Raw genomic sequence first — 22,595 nt, forward strand, 5'->3', positions numbered from 1 at the left:
TTCGTTGCCCTATGTATTCTTGCCTATATGCCCAATTTTAATCACATTAAAAATGCAATACACAATTTCTTTGCAGGACTCATTGTCGTTCATGTTTCCAGTCGAACACTAGCAAATTCATTTTTGGTTAAAAAAAAAAGAGATGGGTTTCATAAATACTTATATAACAATAATTAAACAAAATATGATATGATTCTTATACAAATTTGATTCACCTAAAAATAAAAATTAACGAACTAAAAATGAACCCTCAAGGAGGTCCATAAATTTATGTTTTGATGCAATAGATCGAGTTTAACAAAATAGAATCCCAATGCTAGGGTGGAAAACCAAAAATGAATTTCCAACGATGTTGATTCAGCCTCAACATCACTTGTCCAAAAACATATCTGAAAGCTCCACGAAACCTTTGTGTTACACCATGAGCATTAACGCCTCCTCTTATTATAGTAAGACGTAAAATATTATACTAAGCATTGTAAGACATTGGCAATATATATATATATATATATATATATATATATATATATATATATATATATATATATATATATATATTGGATTTGGTGACTTTGTTCTTATGGTGAGTTGTGAGTTGGGGAAATCTCAACCATTAGATTACATTAGAGATGAATGGCTAAGATCTAATCTTACATGTCGTATAAAAACACTGTCATTTACTTTTTTTTTTTTTTTTTTTTCTAATGTTACTCTTTTTTTTTTTTTTTTTTTTTTTTTTATTTTTTTTTTTTTTTTTTACCTCGTGTTATTATGCTATTATTGTGCTTTTTTTTTACCACTTTGATTTTTTTTTCTCTTATATTTTTCTTTAATTTTCTCATTATGTTACCTTTTTTTCTTTTTCTTTTTGTGCCAGCTTTTTTTTTTACTTGAATTTTTTTTTACTCTTATTTTTTTGTACCTCGTGTTATTATGCTTTATTGTGCTTTTTTTTTTTACTTTGATTTTTTTTTCTCTTTTTTTTTACCACGTGTTATTGTGCTGTTATTCTGCTATCACTTTGATATTTTTTGCGACTTTGATTTTTTTTCTTTTTTTCTTCCCCGTGTTATTAGCTGTTATTGTTACTCCGCTGTTATTGTGATGTTATTCTGCTGTCACTTTGATTTTTTTTACGACTTTGATTTTTTTTTTCTCTTTTTTTTTACCACATGTTATTGTGCTGTTATTGTTATTGTCATGTTATTCTGCTCTTACTTTGATTTTTTACGACTTTGATTTTTTTTTCTTTTTTTTATCACGTGTTATTGTGCTGTTATTCTACTGTTATTCTGTTGTTATTGTGATGTTATTCCGGTGTCACTTTGATTTTTTTAATTACTTTGAATTTTTTCTCTGTTTTTTTTTTACCATGTGTTATTGTGCTGTTATTCTGGTGTTATTGTGATTTTATTATGGTGTTATTGTTTACCATGTGTTATTCTACTCTCTTTTGTTTACCATGTGTTATTGTGCTGTTATTGTAGTGTTATTATGTTGTTATTGTAGTTTTATTCGTGTGTTATTGGAGTATTATTCATTACTTGGATTTAGACGGTGTCTCAAAAGCGCTTAAACACAAATGCGACCAGCTGATAATTATTCAGATTTAAACGGTCTAGAGTCGCTCACCACTGTCATCACCACTTGGATTAGGTCCATAGTTACTGAAAAAGTCCTTTGATCCGAAAATAAATATGCACTAATTGACTATGTTACTTAGCTTACACTTGAAAATTCCATATTTACTAATTAACAGGAAAGCATATGCAAGTACAAAAGAAGAAGACAAACAAATCTGTTGTTTTTGTATCCCTTGCATCATAGTACCACGAGCCTTAGATTTCATATTTCCGATCAATTCACCCAAATTCCCCCAAATTCATTCAAAAAACAGGAGGATCACGTGAAATGGAACATCCAAGAGAGTGAGGATCACGTGAAATGCAAACCTTCCCTTTTGAGCTCTTTGAACGTAATCCCAGAATACGAGTGTCATCTGAAAGCATTTTATGGAACATAACTCTAATCAAAAGACAACCCAAAACTGAGGTGCATCAGAATCTTGAGCCGTAATAATTTCCCAGCGACACGGTTCGCGCTCCTCATAAACGAGGAAGTACCCGGCAATAGTACCCCAATCAGAAGCAGGCCCGAATTCGAAAACAGTGATCATGAAGGCGAGTCCTTCGCTACAATTTTTGACATTTTCTGGCGATTTTATTTCCGACGACCGATGTTCGGATGAAAACCATTACATTACACACAAATTCAACAGCTTTCATCAATAATATAGTTCGAATGAAGCTCAATTGAATTATGCAGCAACGAAAATTGAAACTTAAAAGTTCAGTGTGAAATACTGTATTTCAAGCAATTTACTGCGGTACCGGTACAAACTTACATTCAATTCAATATTTCTAGACTTGTATTTTTATGAAGGTAATGAAACAGATTAGAAAGGACCAACTATTGACATCGAAATTGTCGATATAGAACCAACCTTGTTTCTCTCCAAGCACAAGGACAAGCACAAGCCTTCGTGTTTCAAGTAAAAGAAGGCGGAGATCCAAGACCGCCCATGCAATTAAGATTCTGAAACTCGCAATCTTGACCGCATTTCCCATTCTCATTGCAAGCAATGTTGCTAGAACTAGGGAAGTTTGTGTTGGGAATATTCTGATACATATTTGGAGGTTTAACAGGTTTTTGGTAAGGAAAAGAGCCAATCTCCCCTTCGATTCTTCCCCTTGTATCCACAAGAAGACACTTGAGCCTTGAAACCTCAGCCTCCAAACTAGCCCGACTCTGCAACTTTTGAATCAATTGTTGATTCGCAGCCTTCAAACTCGCACTGCTCATTAGCCAAGGAAGCAGTGTATGCCTTTTTCTTCTGACGATACTTACGCACTGCTTCTCTATTGCCCCCTCGGTCCCTTGACTCAGAAGAATAATCATCATGATCGTGACTATCACCGTTACTTGAAGGAGTACCAACAATTTTGGCTTAATTGATTGATTTGGATCCCACATACTAATTAGCAGTTTGATTAAAGTGTAATTTTCTAGGCTTTCTATGGATTTTGGGGTTGAGAGTGATTTGATAAAAAATCACGATGAATCTGATGCAGTTTCTAGAAAGAGATGTATTTTATTTTAATGGGCTGAGATTTATTTCTCATTGTTTCGTTTATTGGGCGAGGTTTTTGTTAAATCAATTGTATTAGGAGACTAAATCTCAGCCCTTTAATTCTTTTTATTCAATGGTCTAGATTTCCAAACTCACAACTCACCATAAGAACCAAACTCACGAGATCCCGCCTCTCTCTCTCTCTCTCTCTCTCTCTCTCTCTCTCTCTCTCTCTCTCTCTCTCTCTCTCTCTCTCTCTCTCTCTCTCTCTATATATATATATATATATATATATATACTATATACTTAAAAGAGGAACTTTTGAAGCGATTTCATTGGCTATTACTTTAGAGCGATTTCATTGGGTATTACTTTTATTGAATAAATTATGTATATCAATAAATAGATAAAATATATACAAAGATAAAAATATTCAATTAATTAATATATATTTGATTAAGATAATAATTGATGCAAGATTAATTGCACTCACGTAGAAACTCCTAGGATAGTTTTCCTTTGAAAAAACTACATTTGGTAGGAATTATAGGATGCTTAAATAGCACAAAACCATAAATACAATCTGGTCATGTACGGAGTATTAGTTTTCATGAATTATTGTGACTTATTTCCCCCCCTACCCCTATGATGCGATTTGCTCTTAGTTTTACGTACTTTAGTTTGTTGAATTTTATTATTGCTAGGTTTATTTTGGTGTATTTTCTTCTTCGTTCGATGCTCCTTTAGTTACTCGAAGTGTTTTTAATTGGAAATATATGTACTTTAATTATTGGTACTAATGCTTTTTTTTGTGTGTGTGTTCAGATCATCAAAAAGCCAACAATATCAACCCATGCCATAATAAGTAATTAGTTGGTAGCCGCCGTTTTTTCTCTTAAATAATAATCACACTAGATATTAATGGTAGTTTAGATTATAGGTCACGATCAACAATAATGGGATCACGAAATATATAAAGAGGTACAAAAAAGTGATTTCTCAATAACTTAGTGAGAGGCCGTCTTTTCCAAGTTTTAGTATATAATATATAAAAGCCATACCCATTACAATAGTATACTAATGAAATCCTAATAAATCATAATCCTACTTGTAGATACCCGTATCCGTCGATATTGGAATTTATAGAGAACCCGACAAACACCCGATGATGATAGGACACATGTATTCTTTAGTTGTCATTGTCATTATTTGGGTTCGTTTTACGATGTAGAATGAGCGTTGTCGACGGAGTATTTTATTAATTTAAATGATATTTAAATTAAAGCTTTTTTAAGGTGAATTCATTTTATTTTATTTTGAATTTATTTTCTCAATTTTATTTTATTGAAAATAAAATAAATATTTGATTTGAAAAATCATTTTATGAGTATATTTGATTTGAAAAATCATTTATTTTAATGTGTTAATCGATTTGAAAAATCGATTTAAAAATAAAAAAAACTCGTTTTAAACACGCGTTTTGGAGCTCGATTATAGCTCGGTTTTTGAGCCCGTTTTTTTTACGAGTTGGCACGAATCTCGAGTACACTAACCAACCTAAGCCTCTACCCATCCAACCCCAGTTCGAACCCCATAACCACGGCCCAAATCATGCCCCAAACACCCCCCAATGACAACAAAATTTCCGCATACACAAAGCAGCCCCCCCTGTTTTGCAGCCAAATCCCGAGCCCAAAACCCGCTCCAAACACCACCAAAACCCGTGCCCATTAACCCTAACCCATACCCTAGTATCCTACCCATATTACCTTGCCTTAACCACCAAGAAAACCCGTCACAAAGCCTCTCAAACCCTCACAAAAGCTGCTGGACAGCAGCTATATGCAAACCGAGCCCGTCTGCCTCTCCCCCCTTTTAACCTACTTTAGCTCCTTATAAATACCATCCCTTCACCATACATTCATTTCTTTAAGTTCTCCATACATACAACCGTCATTCACAAGCTTTAAACCCCAGAAAAAAACCTTAATTGCCTCTCAAAAACCCTCCACAAAACCGACTTACAAACTGAGAATCAGTTTGTGTGTCCTCTTTGAAACCCTTCGTTCTCCCTTCAAACCTCCATCAAAATTCGAGTTTCTTGTTCTAAATTAACCATACAACATCCATCTACACATTAGATAAAGATTTACGAGCCAAATTGCCCTTGAGAGCACACGAATTCCCTCGAAAAACAGAGTGTTATACACTCTGTTTTCGCGGTTTGTTCCTGTCTGTCCAGTTCTGTTTGTGCTCGTTTTTCGTGCCCAATAACTCAAAACGAGCAGGGATTGTTTTAAGATCTTTGTTCTCCTCTCTTTCTAGTTTTCAAAACATCTTTTAAATCGAATTTTCACCGTGAAACGAGAGAGAAATCGCTGTTTGAAAGTTGATGTCCAGATTCGATAAAAACGTGTTGTTTGCTTTGTTTCTTCGTGGACGACGGCCTCTCGAGATAAAATCTACCATCGATTACGACCCAAGACGGTGTCAACGGTACATGTAGGTTGAGGGTGCATCAAATCCTCCTCTTTCTCCCTTTTATTTCGTTTTTTTATGTTTGTTTTTTTTATTGTTTCGTTTTATTTCGTTTATCGTTTTTATTTATCGCTTAAATTAACTATGAAACAAGTTTAGTCCGAGTATGAGTTAAAGTACCACCATGAACACCCGCGTTGACTTGAGATGGGAAAGAAACCGCTACATCAGTCGGTCGTACTGATAAGGTTATTTTCAGTCGTTTGCCTTAATCAAAATAAATCCTAGCTTAGTACTAACAAAATAGCTAGCGGTAAGTCAGGGTCGAATCCACAGGGAGGCGGTGATTATCTAGTTTGTTTATATTTAAATATGTCTTAAAGTAACCAATTGTAGGGGTTTGTTTTGTTTGTATGCTAATCAACTAATTGCAAGTAAATAAAAGATGAATAACAATAATATAAAAGGTCTAGGGATCGGGTTCACTAGGTCGTCGTCAAAGGGGAGAATTTAATTCATTGATTGAGCAATGTATATTGTTGAAAGTCATATGATCGGTCGATTCAATATTTCTTTTAGATCTAATTTAACATGCGGTCGCTATCATTAAATTATCTCTATTCAATTATCGTGGCCTATACTAGTCTTAACCCGGTCGGTGATAATCCTAGTTTATGCAAGACTAATTAATCAATTCTGATCAGTAATTAACTAATTAGAAGTAGTACGATAATCAAACAACAATTAAGAGCAATTTAACAATCAATTCATAATAATCCCTTTTCTAACAACCTAGATCCCCTTTCACCCTAGATAAGAGATTTAGCTACGCATAATAGAAAGAAGAACAACAATAACATTAATAAGAAACATGATTGCAAGCATAAAAGATGAACAATGAAATAAATGACTAATAATAAAGGAAAGATTAAGAACAATACCGTAAATAGATAGATCCGGAAGTAAGAACAATAAATAAACTAAACTAAGTATTTTAGAGAGTTTTCTAAGGTAGCTATACTAAACCTATGTAAAATAAGGCATAAAATAACCTAGGGTACGAGTTTTGGTATTTATAGCAATACATAACCGACTTAAGGAAAGTTGCGGGAATTATAAAATTGGAAGGTTCCTCGATCGAGCCAAGGGTGACTCGATCGAGGCACCAAAGTTCAAGAACACCCAACTCTCGACATTGCGAAATTTAGTTGATTAGGTTGGTTCCTCGATCGAGTCGAGAGTGACTCGATCGAGCATGAAGTTCCTCGATCGAGCCAAGGTTGACTCGATCGAGGCACCAATTTCCTACTTCGCGCACTGAACTTCAAGCGACCGCCATTTCTTCGTTACTTGTCAGAAACAAGCGATTTTTGCGGCGTTGGAAAGCTAAGAAGATAAGCTTTCACCTCCAATTGGAATCACTTTAAAATCTGTTGTAGAACTCTAGATATGGCTCTTCAAAGGAGGCACTTGTAATAAGAAGCTCTTTTCTTCGTGTTTTCTTCTTAACTTCTCTTCCTTATTCTTATGGATTCTCGTGCCATGCTTCGTGTATCCCTTCATGCTCACTCCGCGATGCCCATTTCATTCCTTTGCTCCTCAAATGCATCATTCCTGCATTAAACATTAAAAGGCGGAAGTATCGACATTCTAACATAAAAGGCATGTAAATGATATAAACTAGCACGAAAACCGTATCAAAAGTAATTAAGGGGAGGCATAAATATGTATATAATTATGACTCATCAAACTCCCCCAAACCATCTCTTTGCTTGTCCTCAAGCAAAGCAACACACAATACAAAAGGCAATCATACAAATGGCGAATAAACGACTCAGAGCTAATGTTTAATGCACATACAAATCCCAAGCTATCCATATCTGTAACAAAGTAATGACTAAAGTGTACCAATAAAACAAATTCAAAGGTACGGGAAATAGAAAACGTAACTCAAGTCTCAAGTCACCATACTAGATACAAATGCCAAATACCTTTCGATCTTGCAAGACAAATTAGTCGGATTCTCGCGGATTCACTCATGCACTCATAAGTATATAGGGTGAGTTATATGTGAAGATAGAAAGAAGTAGAAACACTCACTCAACTTATGAAACATGCATGCAATCTAATGTGATAGAGATTTCCCCAACTAATATGCAATCATCATATGTAGACAAAAGTACATGTATCAAGGACAATAAGGGTGGCAAATGGGTTAAAGGAATAGAAGTGGTTTGTGCCAAAGCACGTTATGGATATGTGGAGCTAAGACGGTAGTCACAGCGCTAACCAAAACAAAAACCAAATCATTGATAATAAATGAACCCAACTTAGAGAAATGATCTCAACTTTACAACATATGAGAGCTAATAAATTACTCTCCAACTATGCACTAGACTCTAACAACCATCTTTTTGATCCTTGACAAAACCAAATGAAGCAATCTCTTTTCTTTTCTTTTCTCTTTTTCTATTTTTCGATTTTTTTCTCCTTTTTTTTTCTTTTTCTTCTTTTTTCTTTTTTTTTTTTCTTTTGCTTCATATTTTTCTTTTTTCCAACACAAGGATACAACACAATCGCTAAAAGTATTTTGCTATACCCACATGACAACAATAAGTCCCAACCCAACCATAATAGCAAAATAAACATGATAAACAAGCAATCTGATCATTCCGAAAAGGTAGGCAAATTCTTGGATTGTAGCTCATAGAATGTAATTAATATTGGCTACAAGGGTTCAAACGGGCTAACAAAAGGTAATGTAAGGCTTATTTGAATGATAAGAATCGCCTATCCACATGTACTTAGTCAAATGAAAGCAATAGAAGTATCAAGAAATCAATGTCACACTTATGCAGTTTGATATTACACATTCCACAAGGAGAAACCACACTCAAGCCTAATTGACAATGAGACCAGTTTATTGATGTTCCTGGCCTAGGAAGCTCTATAGACCTCAGAATTTAAGTAGTTTACCAACGTAATTGTGTCAAATCTAATCAATATAAGGCATGTCAATACGGTTAAGACTTGAATTATGAGCTTTGTTTTCATGGCTAACGAGTCAAAACAATGTACATGGATAACTATATAGGATTCAAATGCAAAAAACAATGCAATTTAACATCATTGTTATTCAATTCACCAAGACTCGACCTAAAACAAAGGAAAAGCATGTTTTTGTATTTTATAAAATTTTTAATTTTTATGGATTTTTTATATAAATGCACACAACATAAATAAAAAGCACACAACATAATAAAAGACCCTCCCCCAAACCTAAATGTCACAGTTTCCTCATTGTGATGCCTACAAAGATAGCAATCACACAAAAATCCAAAGAACCTAAAGGACACAACTAACAAAAAGAATGGGAAATAACTAGATAATACAATAAAAGAAGGTACAAGGGAAGAGAATACCGGGTAAGAGCTTATGATTCCCCCAAACCAGCTGCAAAACAGGGGTAAATAATCATCCTCGCAAATCCTATCATCGTCTGGCTACGTTATTGACCAAAAAGACGAGGTGACTCGATCGAGCCCCATGACACTCGATCGAGGAACCTTCCTGTCGAGCTGATTTCCTGCATTTAAAACAAATGCGCACACGAATCATAATCAATACAAGTTAAAGCTCGTAATAGTAAATCAAAAAGTAGCGCATGTGCTACACACAAACATAAGTAGCACCAATAAAAAGTCCAAGCAAAGAATAAAAACAATGTAAAATGTCCTGGCTCATCAAACTCAAAATCTAATGTAAAATAAGAGCAATGTTCATCGTTCTTCAGGTCATCTTCTTGAGGAAGGAGATAAGGCACTTCGTCTGTCATAGAAGCTTCATCAAAAACTCTAACTGGTTCCTCTCTGAAAATTTCAGCTTCCAAAGCATCCAACTCAGCTTCTATATCAACATTCTCATCACAGCTGTAAACCATCTTAGGAAGAGGATCATCTCCATAAATCAGCTTCTCTATCTCATCCACTTCCTTGCTCCATGGATATGACGCAGCAGCAGGGGCGTCAGGTAAATTCCAAGAATGAACCGTGGGTTCGAAGTAACTTGCCAATGTTGGCATCTTTGGCATTGTAGAAGTCACAGCTGCAGAAATAAGAGTGTCCTCTTCAAAGGACGGATCTTCTGCAAAAGTATATCGCTCGTAGTCAAGTGTACTCAAGTCTTCCACTTGACTTACTTCTCTTTGAAATCTTCGTCTGTAGCGAAAAGCCTTTTCTGGCTCGGGATCAAAAGGTAGGCTCTCTAACCTGTTAGACCTGGGCATATACAAAAACAACAAGAAAAGATAAAACTGTCCCAAGGAACTGAAGTTCCCTGAAACAAAAGACAAAAATAAACAGAAACAAACAAACCAATTGTTGCCTCCCCGGCAACGGCGCCAAATTTGATAAGGTTATTTTCAGTCGTTTGCCTTAATCAAAATAAATCCTAGCTTAGTACTAACAAAATAGCTAGCGGTAAGTCAGGGTCGAATCCACAGGGAGGCGGTGATTATCTAGTTTGTTTATATTTAAATATGTCTTAAAGTAACCAATTGTAGGGGTTTGTTTTGTTTGTATGCTAATCAACTAATTGCAAGTAAATAAAAGATGAATAACAATAATATAAAAGGTCTAGGGATCGGGTTCACTAGGTCGTCGTCAAAGGGGAGAATTTAATTCATTGATTGAGCAATGTATATTGTTGAAAGTCATATGATCGGTCGATTCAATATTTCTTTTAGATCTAATTTAACATGCGGTCGCTATCATTAAATTATCTCTATTCAATTATCGTGGCCTATACTAGTCTTAACCCGGTCGGTGATAATCCTAGTTTATGCAAGACTAATTAATCAATTCTGATCAGTAATTAACTAATTAGAAGTAGTACGATAATCAAACAACAATTAAGAGCAATTTAACAATCAATTCATAATAATCCCTTTTCTAACAACCTAGATCCCCTTTCACCCTAGATAAGAGATTTAGCTACGCATAATAGAAAGAAGAACAACAATAACATTAATAAGAAACATGATTGCAAGCATAAAAGATGAACAATGAAATAAATGACTAATAATAAAGGAAAGATTAAGAACAATACCGTAAATAGATAGATCCGGAAGTAAGAACAATAAATAAACTAAACTAAGTATTTTAGAGAGTTTTCTAAGGTAGCTATACTAAACCTATGTAAAATAAGGCATAAAATAACCTAGGGTACGAGTTTTGGTATTTATAGCAATACATAACCGACTTAAGGAAAGTTGCGGGAATTATAAAACTGGAAGGTTCCTCGATCGAGCCAAGGGTGACTCGATCGAGGCACCAAAGTTCAAGAACACCCAACTCTCGACATTGCGAAATTTAGTTGATTAGGTTGGTTCCTCGATCGAGTCGAGAGTGACTCGATCGAGCATGAAGTTCCTCGATCGAGCCAAGGTTGACTCGATCGAGGCACCAATTTCCTACTTCGCGCACTGAACTTCAAGCGACCGCCATTTCTTCGTTACTTGTCAGAAACAAGCGATTTTTGCGGCGTTGGAAAGCTAAGAAGATAAGCTTTCACCTCCAATTGGAATCACTTTAAAATCTGTTGTAGAACTCTAGATATGGCTCTTCAAAGGAGGCACTTGTAATAAGAAGCTCTTTTCTTCGTGTTTTCTTCTTAACTTCTCTTCCTAATTCTTATGGATTCTCGTGCCATGCTTCGTGTATCCCTTCATGCTCACTCCGCGATGCCCATTTCATTCCTTTGCTCCTCAAATGCATCATTCCTGCATTAAACATTAAAAGGCGGAAGTATCGACATTCTAACATAAAAGGCATGTAAATGATATAAACTAGCACGAAAATCGTATCAAAAGTAATTAAGGGGAGGCATAAATATGTATATAATTATGACTCATCACGTACACCCCCGTCTCATTTACATATCCTCGTCTTCAAGGTAGGGCATTAATAAAACAAATTCTGACTTCGCTCTTCGCTTTTGACCTCTCTTCTCTCGTGTGATTCGACCCACCTTAGGACCATTCACATGTTAATATGACCTCTGATTGTTAACATATAACTCATTTAGATGACATTAGCTCAATTTAATAACCTAATTAGACACGTTAGGGTACATCGACATAGCTTTAAAAATCAACTAACAATTCTGTAACTTAATCGAATGCATCTCTCTCTTTCACATAACTTCTCGCTAGTATAAGAGTGCGTGATTAGCACCTTCTTATTAACACTCGAGGAGTTAAATTAATTAGCAAACTTGACCTGATTTGACCCCTTCTAGGCCGTGTAGAATGCACCTTGGCGTGACGCCATCTCAATCGATCAACGTTGTTTCTAACTCGTTTTCTAACTTGTTTCCTATCCCGTTTCGCGATCATCTATCTAACCTAATGAACCTGACCTAGGACCTAGGGTTGGACGTGGCTTTAGGCCGTGAGGTTTGGCCGTGTCCTTTGATCTTTCTTGTTTCGTTTGTTTTACATCATTCGTTCTTTATTGTTTGGTCGCTTGTAATTTATCGTTTGTTATCGAGTTGTAATTTTCAAGTTAGCTTTCTTTTATCGAGTCAAATGATTTCTAAAAACCTTAGTCTTGTTTGGTTAGATGGTTGTGCCCCAATGCAAGTAAGAGCGTAGTAAATCGCATGTTGTTTAAAGCAACATGGCCCGATTTATGCTAATGCATGCTTTGGTGTGTGACCCAATGTCTAACTCGATGAGATTAAGTGAAAGCACGCATTACGAGGAGTGAACCAAGGCCGTGAGTCATGTAAGCCGTGGGCCACCCCTTTGTGCACGTTTTCCTAGGCCGAATGGCCATGTGTCGTGTATGGTGTCGTATATAGCAATTGTATTTAGATCGAGTTGTATCTTTAATTTATCGTTGTGTCGGCATGAAATGCCTGGGTTGTAATAGGGTAGATCCCAACGGCTCCCCCATTCCCATCAAGCCTTGTTTGTTTCGTTTGAATGTTGTTAGATCAATCAACCCACATGCTAAATTACAACTTTGACAAAGTTAGTTTAGTTGCATCTAAAACGACATAGTAATTGTTGTCACATGTTAGGGTTTTAAAACGATGTTTGTATATCATATATCGTAGTAGCTATGACCTTGTTTGAAATCCGACACTTGACTTAGTAGAGGCCGTTATCGACGGGCGGGGTTAGGTGTCCTTATGGGCTTCCTAACACGTACCCTCACCCCTTACTCAAGATCTATGGTTTGTGGATCCGTCTAAATACCATTGGATTACGAGAGTCATTCAAATCGAGTGATATAGGGTACAAGTCTTTATCTTTAATCACTCGTAGTCGATTGGCTTTATGCTTTTCGATGAAAGGTGTAAAGTTGACTTGAACGGTTCCAAGTTCCCAAAAAACATGGTGGCGACTCTAATTTGTCTTAATTCGATTCGAAGGAACCTCGAGTCGATTATGCCTAGTGTGGATCCCGCGGACGCAGTTCCCGAGGGCCTTGTCCACACTACTCTACTAATAAGAATACTTTGTTCAGTTGTGATGTGTAACTGTGACACTATGTATGCATCATTATGGCGAGTTCATCAATTTTCCTATGTTCCATTCAATTTTGTGCTTGTGTAGTGAAAAAAGGTGTGTTTCATTCTATTATTCTATACTAATGAATCCTGCTGAAGCATCAATAATATAGACAGATATACCACGTACATATGCCGTTTTTATGTGCTTCGTAGTATTTTTCTGTGTGTATACTTCTATTGATATCTAGGATTTTGTTTATGATCATCCCTTTATTTAAATATTTAGATGTCCACTAAAGATCTACATCAAACTCTAGCCAGAAGATGATAGGTTGGCGAATACAATATGAGTATGCGAAACTATCCTCCTTTTAGCTTAGAAACTGAGAATATGGTGTTTAAATTTTAATCTCTCTTTTATTAGTAAGTCTCTCTTAAGCTTATAACCGTCTCAAATAAGTATTTGTTATTGTATTTATGTAATCTAGAGACAAAGGTGGCTTGGTCTTTTATATTTCTTTCGTATTTAACGAAGCGCACACTTAATCGTATATAATTATGGCAGGTTAATTTTAAGATTATTAAATCATACCATTTTTTAGAACGTCCATCATCAACAAACATTATGTATGAAACATTGAAACTAATTAGATCTATGTGAGGTCAAAACCAATTTGTATACAATATAACACATAGGAGTATATAATATAGAATTTGATAAGACAATAATCAGCAAATCAATCACAAAACTTACCTTCGTTTATTAAAGACAAGACTAGATAGGATTATATTTGACGGAAGCCGTTTGATTAGGAAAAGGAAGATAATCTCCCTATGGCTTATGGTTTTTGCTCGAATTTTAATAGTTTAGATAAAAATGTCAGACAATAGTTGATAAATTCGCCAAACGATTGAAATTATTATATGTATATACATTATCATTATATCGTCTATGCATGAAATTCAATAAACAGTCCAACTTAATTGAAAAATAATTGAATTGTGAATTACATTGATTTCGTATTAATCATTGTGTAACCAAGTATTATAATGCTACAGTTAGACAATCTAACAATTAATAACTCAAGTTATCTCTTAATAAATATTATGATAAAGTGATAACTATTGAAAGCCATTGTTACGATATTACTCGGGCAACGTCCGGGCATGAAATCTAGTATATATATAATTAGGTTCAACTAAGTCCACCTTAGTAACTTAAATCCATAAATCCTATTTTAAACCATTAGATCTTACCTAATGGAGGGTTAAGATTAAACAAAACAAATACACTCACCCACCCACTTTTACATTTATTTAATCTCCCCATACCCCCAATTCCCAATCTCGTATGCATTACCAATGTCAATAATTTATTTTTGTATTCCCTCACAAAAAAAACTCTCCTAATTCTTTATCCCTACCAAACATACTCTCATCCTCTTTCAATCTTTCTCTACACAAAAATGAAAAACAAGACCCACGTAAACACCAATTTCCTATATTTAATCATCCATGACAACCCAATCATTGTGACAGAAGACGACGATGACTTCAGTCCATCACACGAAGACCAGTCGACCGTCACTTCAACTCCGCAGGCCACCTGGCAACGCCACCCCACATGGCATCGGGAATGTGGTGGGTCGTAGTCGTTCCGTGAAACGGGCGTCGAAGTAGGCGGTGGTTTCGATAACAGATGCCGAACGCTTTTATTTTCAGTAACACAACTATTTCTTTTTCTATTTTCTCTCTTTCTTTCTTGTAAATTATAAATTTTTTCATAAAGATTGAATCTTTGAGTTTAATTAAAGGTTGAAAAGGCTGTAAAATCAATAAAGATTGGGTTTTTATTGTGGAATACTTGTGTTTTTTTATTTGGTTTTTGAGAAAATTTCGTTTGATTCCCCTTTTCCACTTTGCTTATGCTAACCATTTTGCGTAATTTTTTGAAAATTAACTTTTAACCAATAAAAACCCGTCTCATACTGTGTAAGACGATTTTATTCTATAATTTGCGTAATATTGTTGATGAGATTGCTAGTACTTGAGTAGTCTTTAGAATATCCAAATTAATCGACTTTTTTTTTTCAGCATTTGCGGCTGTTTTAGATGAATTGGGTTTGTGGGTTTGACTGGAGATTAGTTTGGAAATCAAGGGTTGGTGCTGAAGCATTATTTAAGGTAATAATTGATTTCATGTATGGTGTTAATAATTGTAGTTAGTTAACGTATGGTATGATTATATCATATCATTGATAATCTTTTTTTTGTTACCAGGTGTGAACATGGTGCATGGTGCTGGTGTTCAACGATCGTCGTGGCTATGAAGAACGCTAATTGTTGCATTAGGATTTAGGAAGTAGTATTGTGTAACTTTAAATAAATATTGTGTAACTTTGAATCGTTAGCTGTGAAACTTTAGATAAATATTGTGTAACTTTAAATTAGTATTGTGTAACTTTAAATTACTATTTGTGTAACTTTAAAGAAATACTAGTTTTAAACCCGGGTTGTTGTTTCAGAGTTGTTATTATTAAGGATTTTTATGAGACGGTGTTTCAATAGTGTTTATATAAGACATCTCACATGATAGGGTACTTACCAATTTAATTTTTTTTGTTAGTTTCTAATGTAGTTAATGACATGTCTAGCAGAGATGTCGCATGGGACGGTCTCAAAAACCTTATCAACATGTGAATGTTGTATTCTTGTATTAGGACATGTTTAGATTGAGTGTTACCATCTCCACAATTAATAGTTATACCATCTTATATACTCGTATAATATACTTGTTATATAAATAGTTTTAAAAATATGTTATATGTCGTGAAATTTCGTTAAATATATTTGGTAGAAAATTATAAAGTAGATACATACTCTTATTAGATGTTGTGAAATTTCGTTAACTAAATTTATTTTTTAGCATGGGGCTGGCCCATTCATATTTCATAATATAGGTTAACCCAATTTATGAATGTATATTATGGTTTTGTTTGGCAAAACACTTCAGGTAGCTATTTGACCATAATTTCATCTACCTGATTTTTTGCAAGTGTTTGGTAAGTACGTAATTTGACCAAATAAGCTAACAGAAATGAAATGCTATCTCAGGTAGCATTTGAGAAATGAAGTACTTCAAATGAGTTATCTTCCATTTTTTTACCTCTTTAATCTATAATATTAAAGAATTATCATATTCTTTTACGTTATTTTACCAAAATCAGTTACCTTTTCAGCTATTTTGGCAAACACTTTTTTATATAATCAGCTATCTTATTCACTGCTAATTTTCATCTACCTTAGCAGTTAACTTTTTAAGTTTCAGTTAGCTTTTCAGATTTCAGCTACACCTAACTACTCGCTTATACAGTTATACATGTCAAGACTTCACCCGTCCTCGTAAACCGACCTGGTTTTTTAGGGTTAAAGATCTGTTAATCTTGACTCGCAGTTTGATTGACTCTATTTCAGGGTCGAAACTCAACCCAACCCGGGTTCGGTCATTGGGCCAAAGAAATTCAAGATTTTTTGTAATCTTAATATTAATACTCTTTTTTATTTTTCTATGTTTTTCCCAATTGTTTTTTCACAATCTCCAATATGGAGCTTTGACTATATTTTCCGACATGTAATGTTACTTTTTTTTCGTCAAAATAATATTTCATGAAAGATAATTTGATAATAAATGTAAATATTTTAATTGGATTTATTAATAATTTTTATTTTCCAATATATTTACGATAAAATTTATTTCATCTTTATAATAAGTGCCTTAATAAAAGTACAATAAGTAATGAATATAATTATATTGTTAATATTAAATGTGATGGCTTAAAATATGGACTCGTATTCTAACCTTGATACGACCTGTGACCGACTCGCTTAAAAGGCTAATCTCAACGACCCTCATTTATACGATTAAGTAATGACTTAATAACTAAGTCCACAACATCCTTCGCTTATAAACCCGGCCTCATATAAATTGGGCTCCTCCCAAGTCCCAATAGAACCCTACTTAGTACTTGTAAATTCGAATCAGGTCTCCTTTTGATTGTTTCACTTGAAATACCGCACCAAAACTCCCTCTCACCTACCTCTCAAGTCTCAATCTATATCATTCTATCTCACTAAATATCATGTCAAATACACACAATAATCCTGGTTCATTCTACTCTCAATCATCTCATAAATCTAGCTTTTTTTCAATCTCAATCTCATTTTCCTAAAAACTCCCACAAACGATATCCATCCTATCGAATGTTCTTACAAATTTAGGGATGACTTTAATTTCAATGAAGGCTCTCATTCATGTAGAAATTTTAAAGCGTATTTCTTCTAAGAAATTCTGTTTTTTTTTTGCTCTTTTAACATTGTACTTTTGTCAACTTTTATCTCAAAATATTGCACGGATACCTGCAATTTTACTCTCTTCAAAAATTGCACAACTTCTTAGTTCATTGCTATTCACTCTTTTTTATTTATTTTCTAGCAGGAGTAGTATTTTTCAATGATTTTTTCGTTTTAACTTTTTTTTGCTGATAATTTTTTATATTGAATAAATAATTGCCTATTTAATGCAAAATTACTTGTTTCCCTGGTAATTCATTTTCCGTAAGCAAAATATCACTCCGTATTTATTTCTGAATATTTTATTTTATTATGTTAAATCGTTTTTGTGTTTTTTTCGTATTAGTTGAATATAATGCTCCGTATTAAATTGGTGGATTGGAATAAGATTATTTTATTTCTGAATGTACATTCGAAGAAGTATTCCATAAGATTATTTTATATAATTTGTTGCGACACGGAATTTAGCGCATGTCCGAAAAGACGGATATCTGAATAATTAAATACGTTGCACACTCTTGGGTCCCACCATAACCTGGTTTTTCAAAAAAAAAAAAGAAAAAAAAAGAAAATGCATTTATGACGTGGCGCACTGTACAATGAGTATTGTCTTCTGAATTTATATAGATAAGATTGTGTAACTTTAATACAAAAAATAGTGTAACTTTAATCTTATATGGTGTAACTTTCATCAAAATTGGGTAACTTTAATCAAAAATAGTGTAACTTTAATCATATATGGTGTAACTTTAATTAAAATTAGTGTAACATTAAACAGAAATAGTGTAACTTTGAGTAGATATGATGTAACTTTAATCAGAATTAGTGTAACTTTAATTAAAATTAGTGTAACTTTAAACAAATAGTGTAACTTTAAGTAGATATGGTGTAACTTTAATCAGAATTAGTATAACTTTAATCAGAAATAGTGTAACTTTAATCATACATGGTATAACTTTAATCAGAAATAGTGTAACTTTAAGTAAATATTGTGTAACATCAATCAGAAATAGTGTAACTTTAATAAAAAATATTATAATTTTAAGTAGATATGGTGTCACTTTAATCAGATATTGTTTAACTTGAATTAGATATGATGTAACTTTAATCTTATATGGTGTAAATTCAAGAAAAGATGGTATAATTTCAAGTAGATATGTTGTAATTTTAATCAATATAATGTAATTTTAAGTAAATATGAGTTAACTTTAATTTATATAGTGTAACTTCAAATAAATATAGTGTAACTTCAATTGATAATATGTAAAATCAAGTATATGAGTAAATTAATTATTTAATTTCAAGTAGTTGTGACGTAAGTGGGTGTAACTTTAAGCGGATATTTTGTAACTTTAATTAAATATGGTGCAGTTTCAATTGATAATGTGTAAATTTAAGTATATAAGCAAATTAATTAACTTCAAGTAGATAAAATGTAAATGCAAATTGCTTAATTAACTTCAAGTACATATAGTGTAAATTGGGTGTAACTTCAAGCGGTTATTTCGTAACTTCAAGCGAATATGGTGTAACTTCCAATTTATGGTGCAGTACTGAAATTTTCGAAAAAGCAATGGTATACGAAAATATTACCATTGCAAAGGGCTTGAAAAAATAATAAACTTAGGCTTTTGTTTCGCCTTAATCGGAGTCCGAATGAAGATTTATGAAGCTTTTTAAGAAACCGTTTTTATTTTACGCGGGAATAAAAATTCAGATTTTAAAACCATTATTTTTATATTTGAATTGAAAATGGTATAATACAGTGAGTTAATGTGAGAAAATAAAACTAATGGATGAATTGGGAATTGAATGTATGGAAAAAAAGGAATTAATTTAGCATTAATTACTAGTGGGTGAGTGTGATTTTGCTTTAAATCTAGACAATTAATCTTATAAGATCTAGTGGCTTAGAATAGGACTTAAGGACTTAGTTTTTTAGGTGGACTCATTTGAACTTCTCTCTCTCTCTCTCTCTCTCTCTCTCTCTCTATATATATATATATATATATATATATATATATATATATATATATATATATATATATATATATATATATATATATATAAGAGATCAACTAAGGCCAACATATGTATTTGAGTCCATAAGTTCTATTAAGGGCCCTTGGATGGTGAAAATGGATGGCCAAGATCAACCTCCAAAAAGTGTGTTTATGGACTAATATCATTCCTTCTCTCCTCCTTCACTAATCTTTCTAATTAATCACTAATTCACTATAAATTCTTTTCCTTTCATCCACTTCTCTCACATATCACACATTTCATCTACTCTCTCAAACCCCAAAAAATAAAAACCCAAAAAATCCAAATAAATAAAAAACCCCAAAAACCCAGATAAATAAATAAAACCCAAAAAATCCAAATAAATTAAAAAATCCAAATAAATCAAAAAACCCAAATAAATCATTCATTCCTCTCTTCCTCATTCACCACCACCCACCACTATCCCACCCGACACCACCCAACGCCCACCACCGCCGTCTGTAAATTCTATAAACTCGTTTTTTTTTTTTTTTTTCCAGATTTAGTGTCTCGGTTTTTTTCGTCACTTTTTTTTTTTTGTGTTAAATTTGTTGTTTGTGGTCGGTTTATTCTATTTGTTAATTTTTGTTAGTTTTTGTTGTTATTTATTCTTTTCAATCTCTTCTTGTTATACGTTTTTTTTTTTAAAAAAATTTCGGTTTTTAAATATCGTTTTTTTTTGGTGATATACTTTATTTCATCTAAGATCTACTAAAATATTTTTCATAAAATTTGTTGTTAAAATTTTTATTTAAAAATGATATAAATTGACAAAAGTTATACAAATAAGGACAAAAGTTATACAAAAATTGACTAAAGTTATACAAATATGGACTAAAGTTATACAAATAAGGACTAAAGTTATACAAAAATTGACTAAAGTTATAGAAATATGGACTAAAGTTATACAAATAAGGACTAAAGTTATACAAAAATTGACTAAAGTTATACAAATATGGACTAAAGTTATACAAATAAGGACTAAAGTTATACAAAAATTGACAAAAGTTATACAAAAATTGACTAAAGTTATACAAAAATGGCCTAAAGTTATACAAGGACTAAAGTTATACAAATAAGGACTAAAGTTATACAAAAATGGACTAAAATTATACAAAAATGGTGTAGATACCCGTATCCGTCGATATTGGAATTTATAGAGAACCCGACAAACACCCGATGATGATAGGACACATGTATTCTTTAGTTGTCATTGTCATTATTTGGAGCTCGTTTTACGATGTAGAATGGGCGTCGTCGATGAAGTAGTTTATTAATTTAAATGATATTTAAATTAATGTTTTTTAAGTGCATTCATTTTATTAATTTAAATGATATTTAAATTAATGTTTTTTAAGTGAGTTCATTTTATTAATTTAAATGATATTTAAATTAAAGTCTTTTTTAAGGTGATTTCAATTTAATTTATTTTATTTTGAATTTATTTTCCCAAGTTTATTTTATTGAAAATAAAATAAATATTTGATTTGAAAAATCATTTATTTTAATGTGTTAATTGATTTGAAAAAATCGATTTTAAAAGCGAAGAATACTCGTTTTAAAAGCATGTTTTTGAGCTCGATTTTAGCTCGGTTTTTGAGCCCGTTTCCTTTACGAATTGGCACGAATATCGAGTACACTAACCAACCTAAGCCTCTACCCATCTACCCTTGTTCGAACCCCCTATCCACGGCCCAAATTCCATCCCCAAACACGTCCCAAACAGCCCGCAACAAACGAGCAGCCCCCCTGTTTTGGCAGCTCAATCCCGAGCCCAAACCCGCTCCAAATACCACCAAAACCCGTGCCCATTAACCCTAACCCATACCCTAGTATCCTACCCATATTACCCTAACTTAATCACCAAGAAAACCCCTCTCAAACCCTCACAAAAGCTGCTGGACAGCAGCCATGCGTGAGCTAGCCCGATTCCCTCTCCCTCTCTTTTACCCTACTTTAACTCCTTATAAATACCACCCCTTCACCATACATTCATTCCTCTAAGTTCTCCATACATCCTACCTTCACTCACAAGCTTTAAACCTCAGAAACAAACCCTAATTGCCTCTCAAAAACCCTCCACAAAACCGACATCCAAACTGAAACAGTTTGTGTGTCCTCTTCGAAAAACAATTCGTTCCTCCTTCAAACCTCCATAAAAATTCGAGTTTCTTGTTCCTAATTAACCATATAACATCCATCTACACATTAGACAAAGATTTACGAGTCAAATTGCCCTTGAGAGTACACGAAATCCCTCGAAAAACAGAGTGTTATACACTCTGTTTTCGCGGTTTGTTCCTGTCTGTCCAGTTCTGTTTGTACTCGTTTTTCGTGCCCAATAACTCAAAACGAGCAGGGGTTGCTTTAAGATCTCTGTTCTCCTCTCTTTCTAGTTTTCAAAACATCTTTTAAATCGAATTTTCATCATGAAACGAGGGAGAAATCGCTGTTTGAAAGTTGCTGTCCAGATTCGATAAAAACGCGTGTTTGCTTTGTTTCTTCGTCGACGACGGCCTCTCGAGATAAAATCTACCATCGATTACGACCCAAGACGGTGTCAACGATACATGTAGGTTGAGGGTGCATCAAATCCTCTTCTTTCTCCTTTTTTTATTTCGTTTTTATGTTTGTTTTTCTTATAGTTTGTTTTGTTTGTTTATCGCTTTTTATTTATCGTTTAAATTAACTATGAAACTAGTTTAGTCCGAGTATGAGTTAAAGTACCACCATGAACACCCGCGTTGACTTGAGATGGGAAAAGAAACCGCTACATTAGTCGGTCGTACACCCCCGTCTCATTTACATATCCTCGTGTTCAAGGTAGGGCATAAATAAAACGAATTTCTAACTTCGCTCCTCGTTTTTGACCCTTCGTTTGTCTCGGCCAATTCGACCCACCTTAGGACCCGTTGCATGTTAGTATGACTTCTGATTGTTAACATATAACTTATTTAGATGACATTAGATCAATTTAATAACCTAATTAGACACGATAGGTGGCTTCGACATAAGCTTTAAAATCAACTAACAATTCTGTAATTCAATCGAATGCATCTCTCTTTCACATAATTTC

The 22,595-nt window shown here is 33.6% G+C and overlaps 1 protein-coding gene and 1 long non-coding RNA gene across 2 annotated transcripts; one reads left to right on the forward strand and one right to left on the reverse strand.

Annotated features, from left to right (window-relative positions):
- Window positions 1-2,547: 2,547 nt before the first annotated feature.
- Window positions 2,548-9,548, reverse strand: LOC141632811 (uncharacterized). The gene is made up of 3 exons (XM_074445323.1): window positions 9,358-9,548; window positions 9,175-9,194; window positions 2,548-2,936 (listed from the first exon to the last, which is right to left on the reverse strand). The coding sequence occupies exons 1-3, from the start codon at window positions 9,546-9,548 to the stop codon at window positions 2,548-2,550; spliced, it is 600 nt and encodes a 199-aa protein (XP_074301424.1).
- Window positions 9,549-14,475: 4,927 nt separating this feature from the next.
- Window positions 14,476-15,648, forward strand: LOC141627049 (uncharacterized). Its single transcript, XR_012536614.1, has 3 exons — window positions 14,476-14,847; window positions 15,221-15,310; window positions 15,407-15,648. It is a non-coding gene; the product is annotated as an uncharacterized LOC141627049 (long non-coding RNA).
- The last annotated feature ends 6,947 nt before the right edge of the window (window positions 15,649-22,595 follow it).

Source organism: Silene latifolia, chromosome Y (assembly GCF_048544455.1).
Source record: "Silene latifolia isolate original U9 population chromosome Y, ASM4854445v1, whole genome shotgun sequence".
In the NCBI taxonomy this organism is placed as follows: Eukaryota; Viridiplantae; Streptophyta; class Magnoliopsida; order Caryophyllales; family Caryophyllaceae; genus Silene; species Silene latifolia.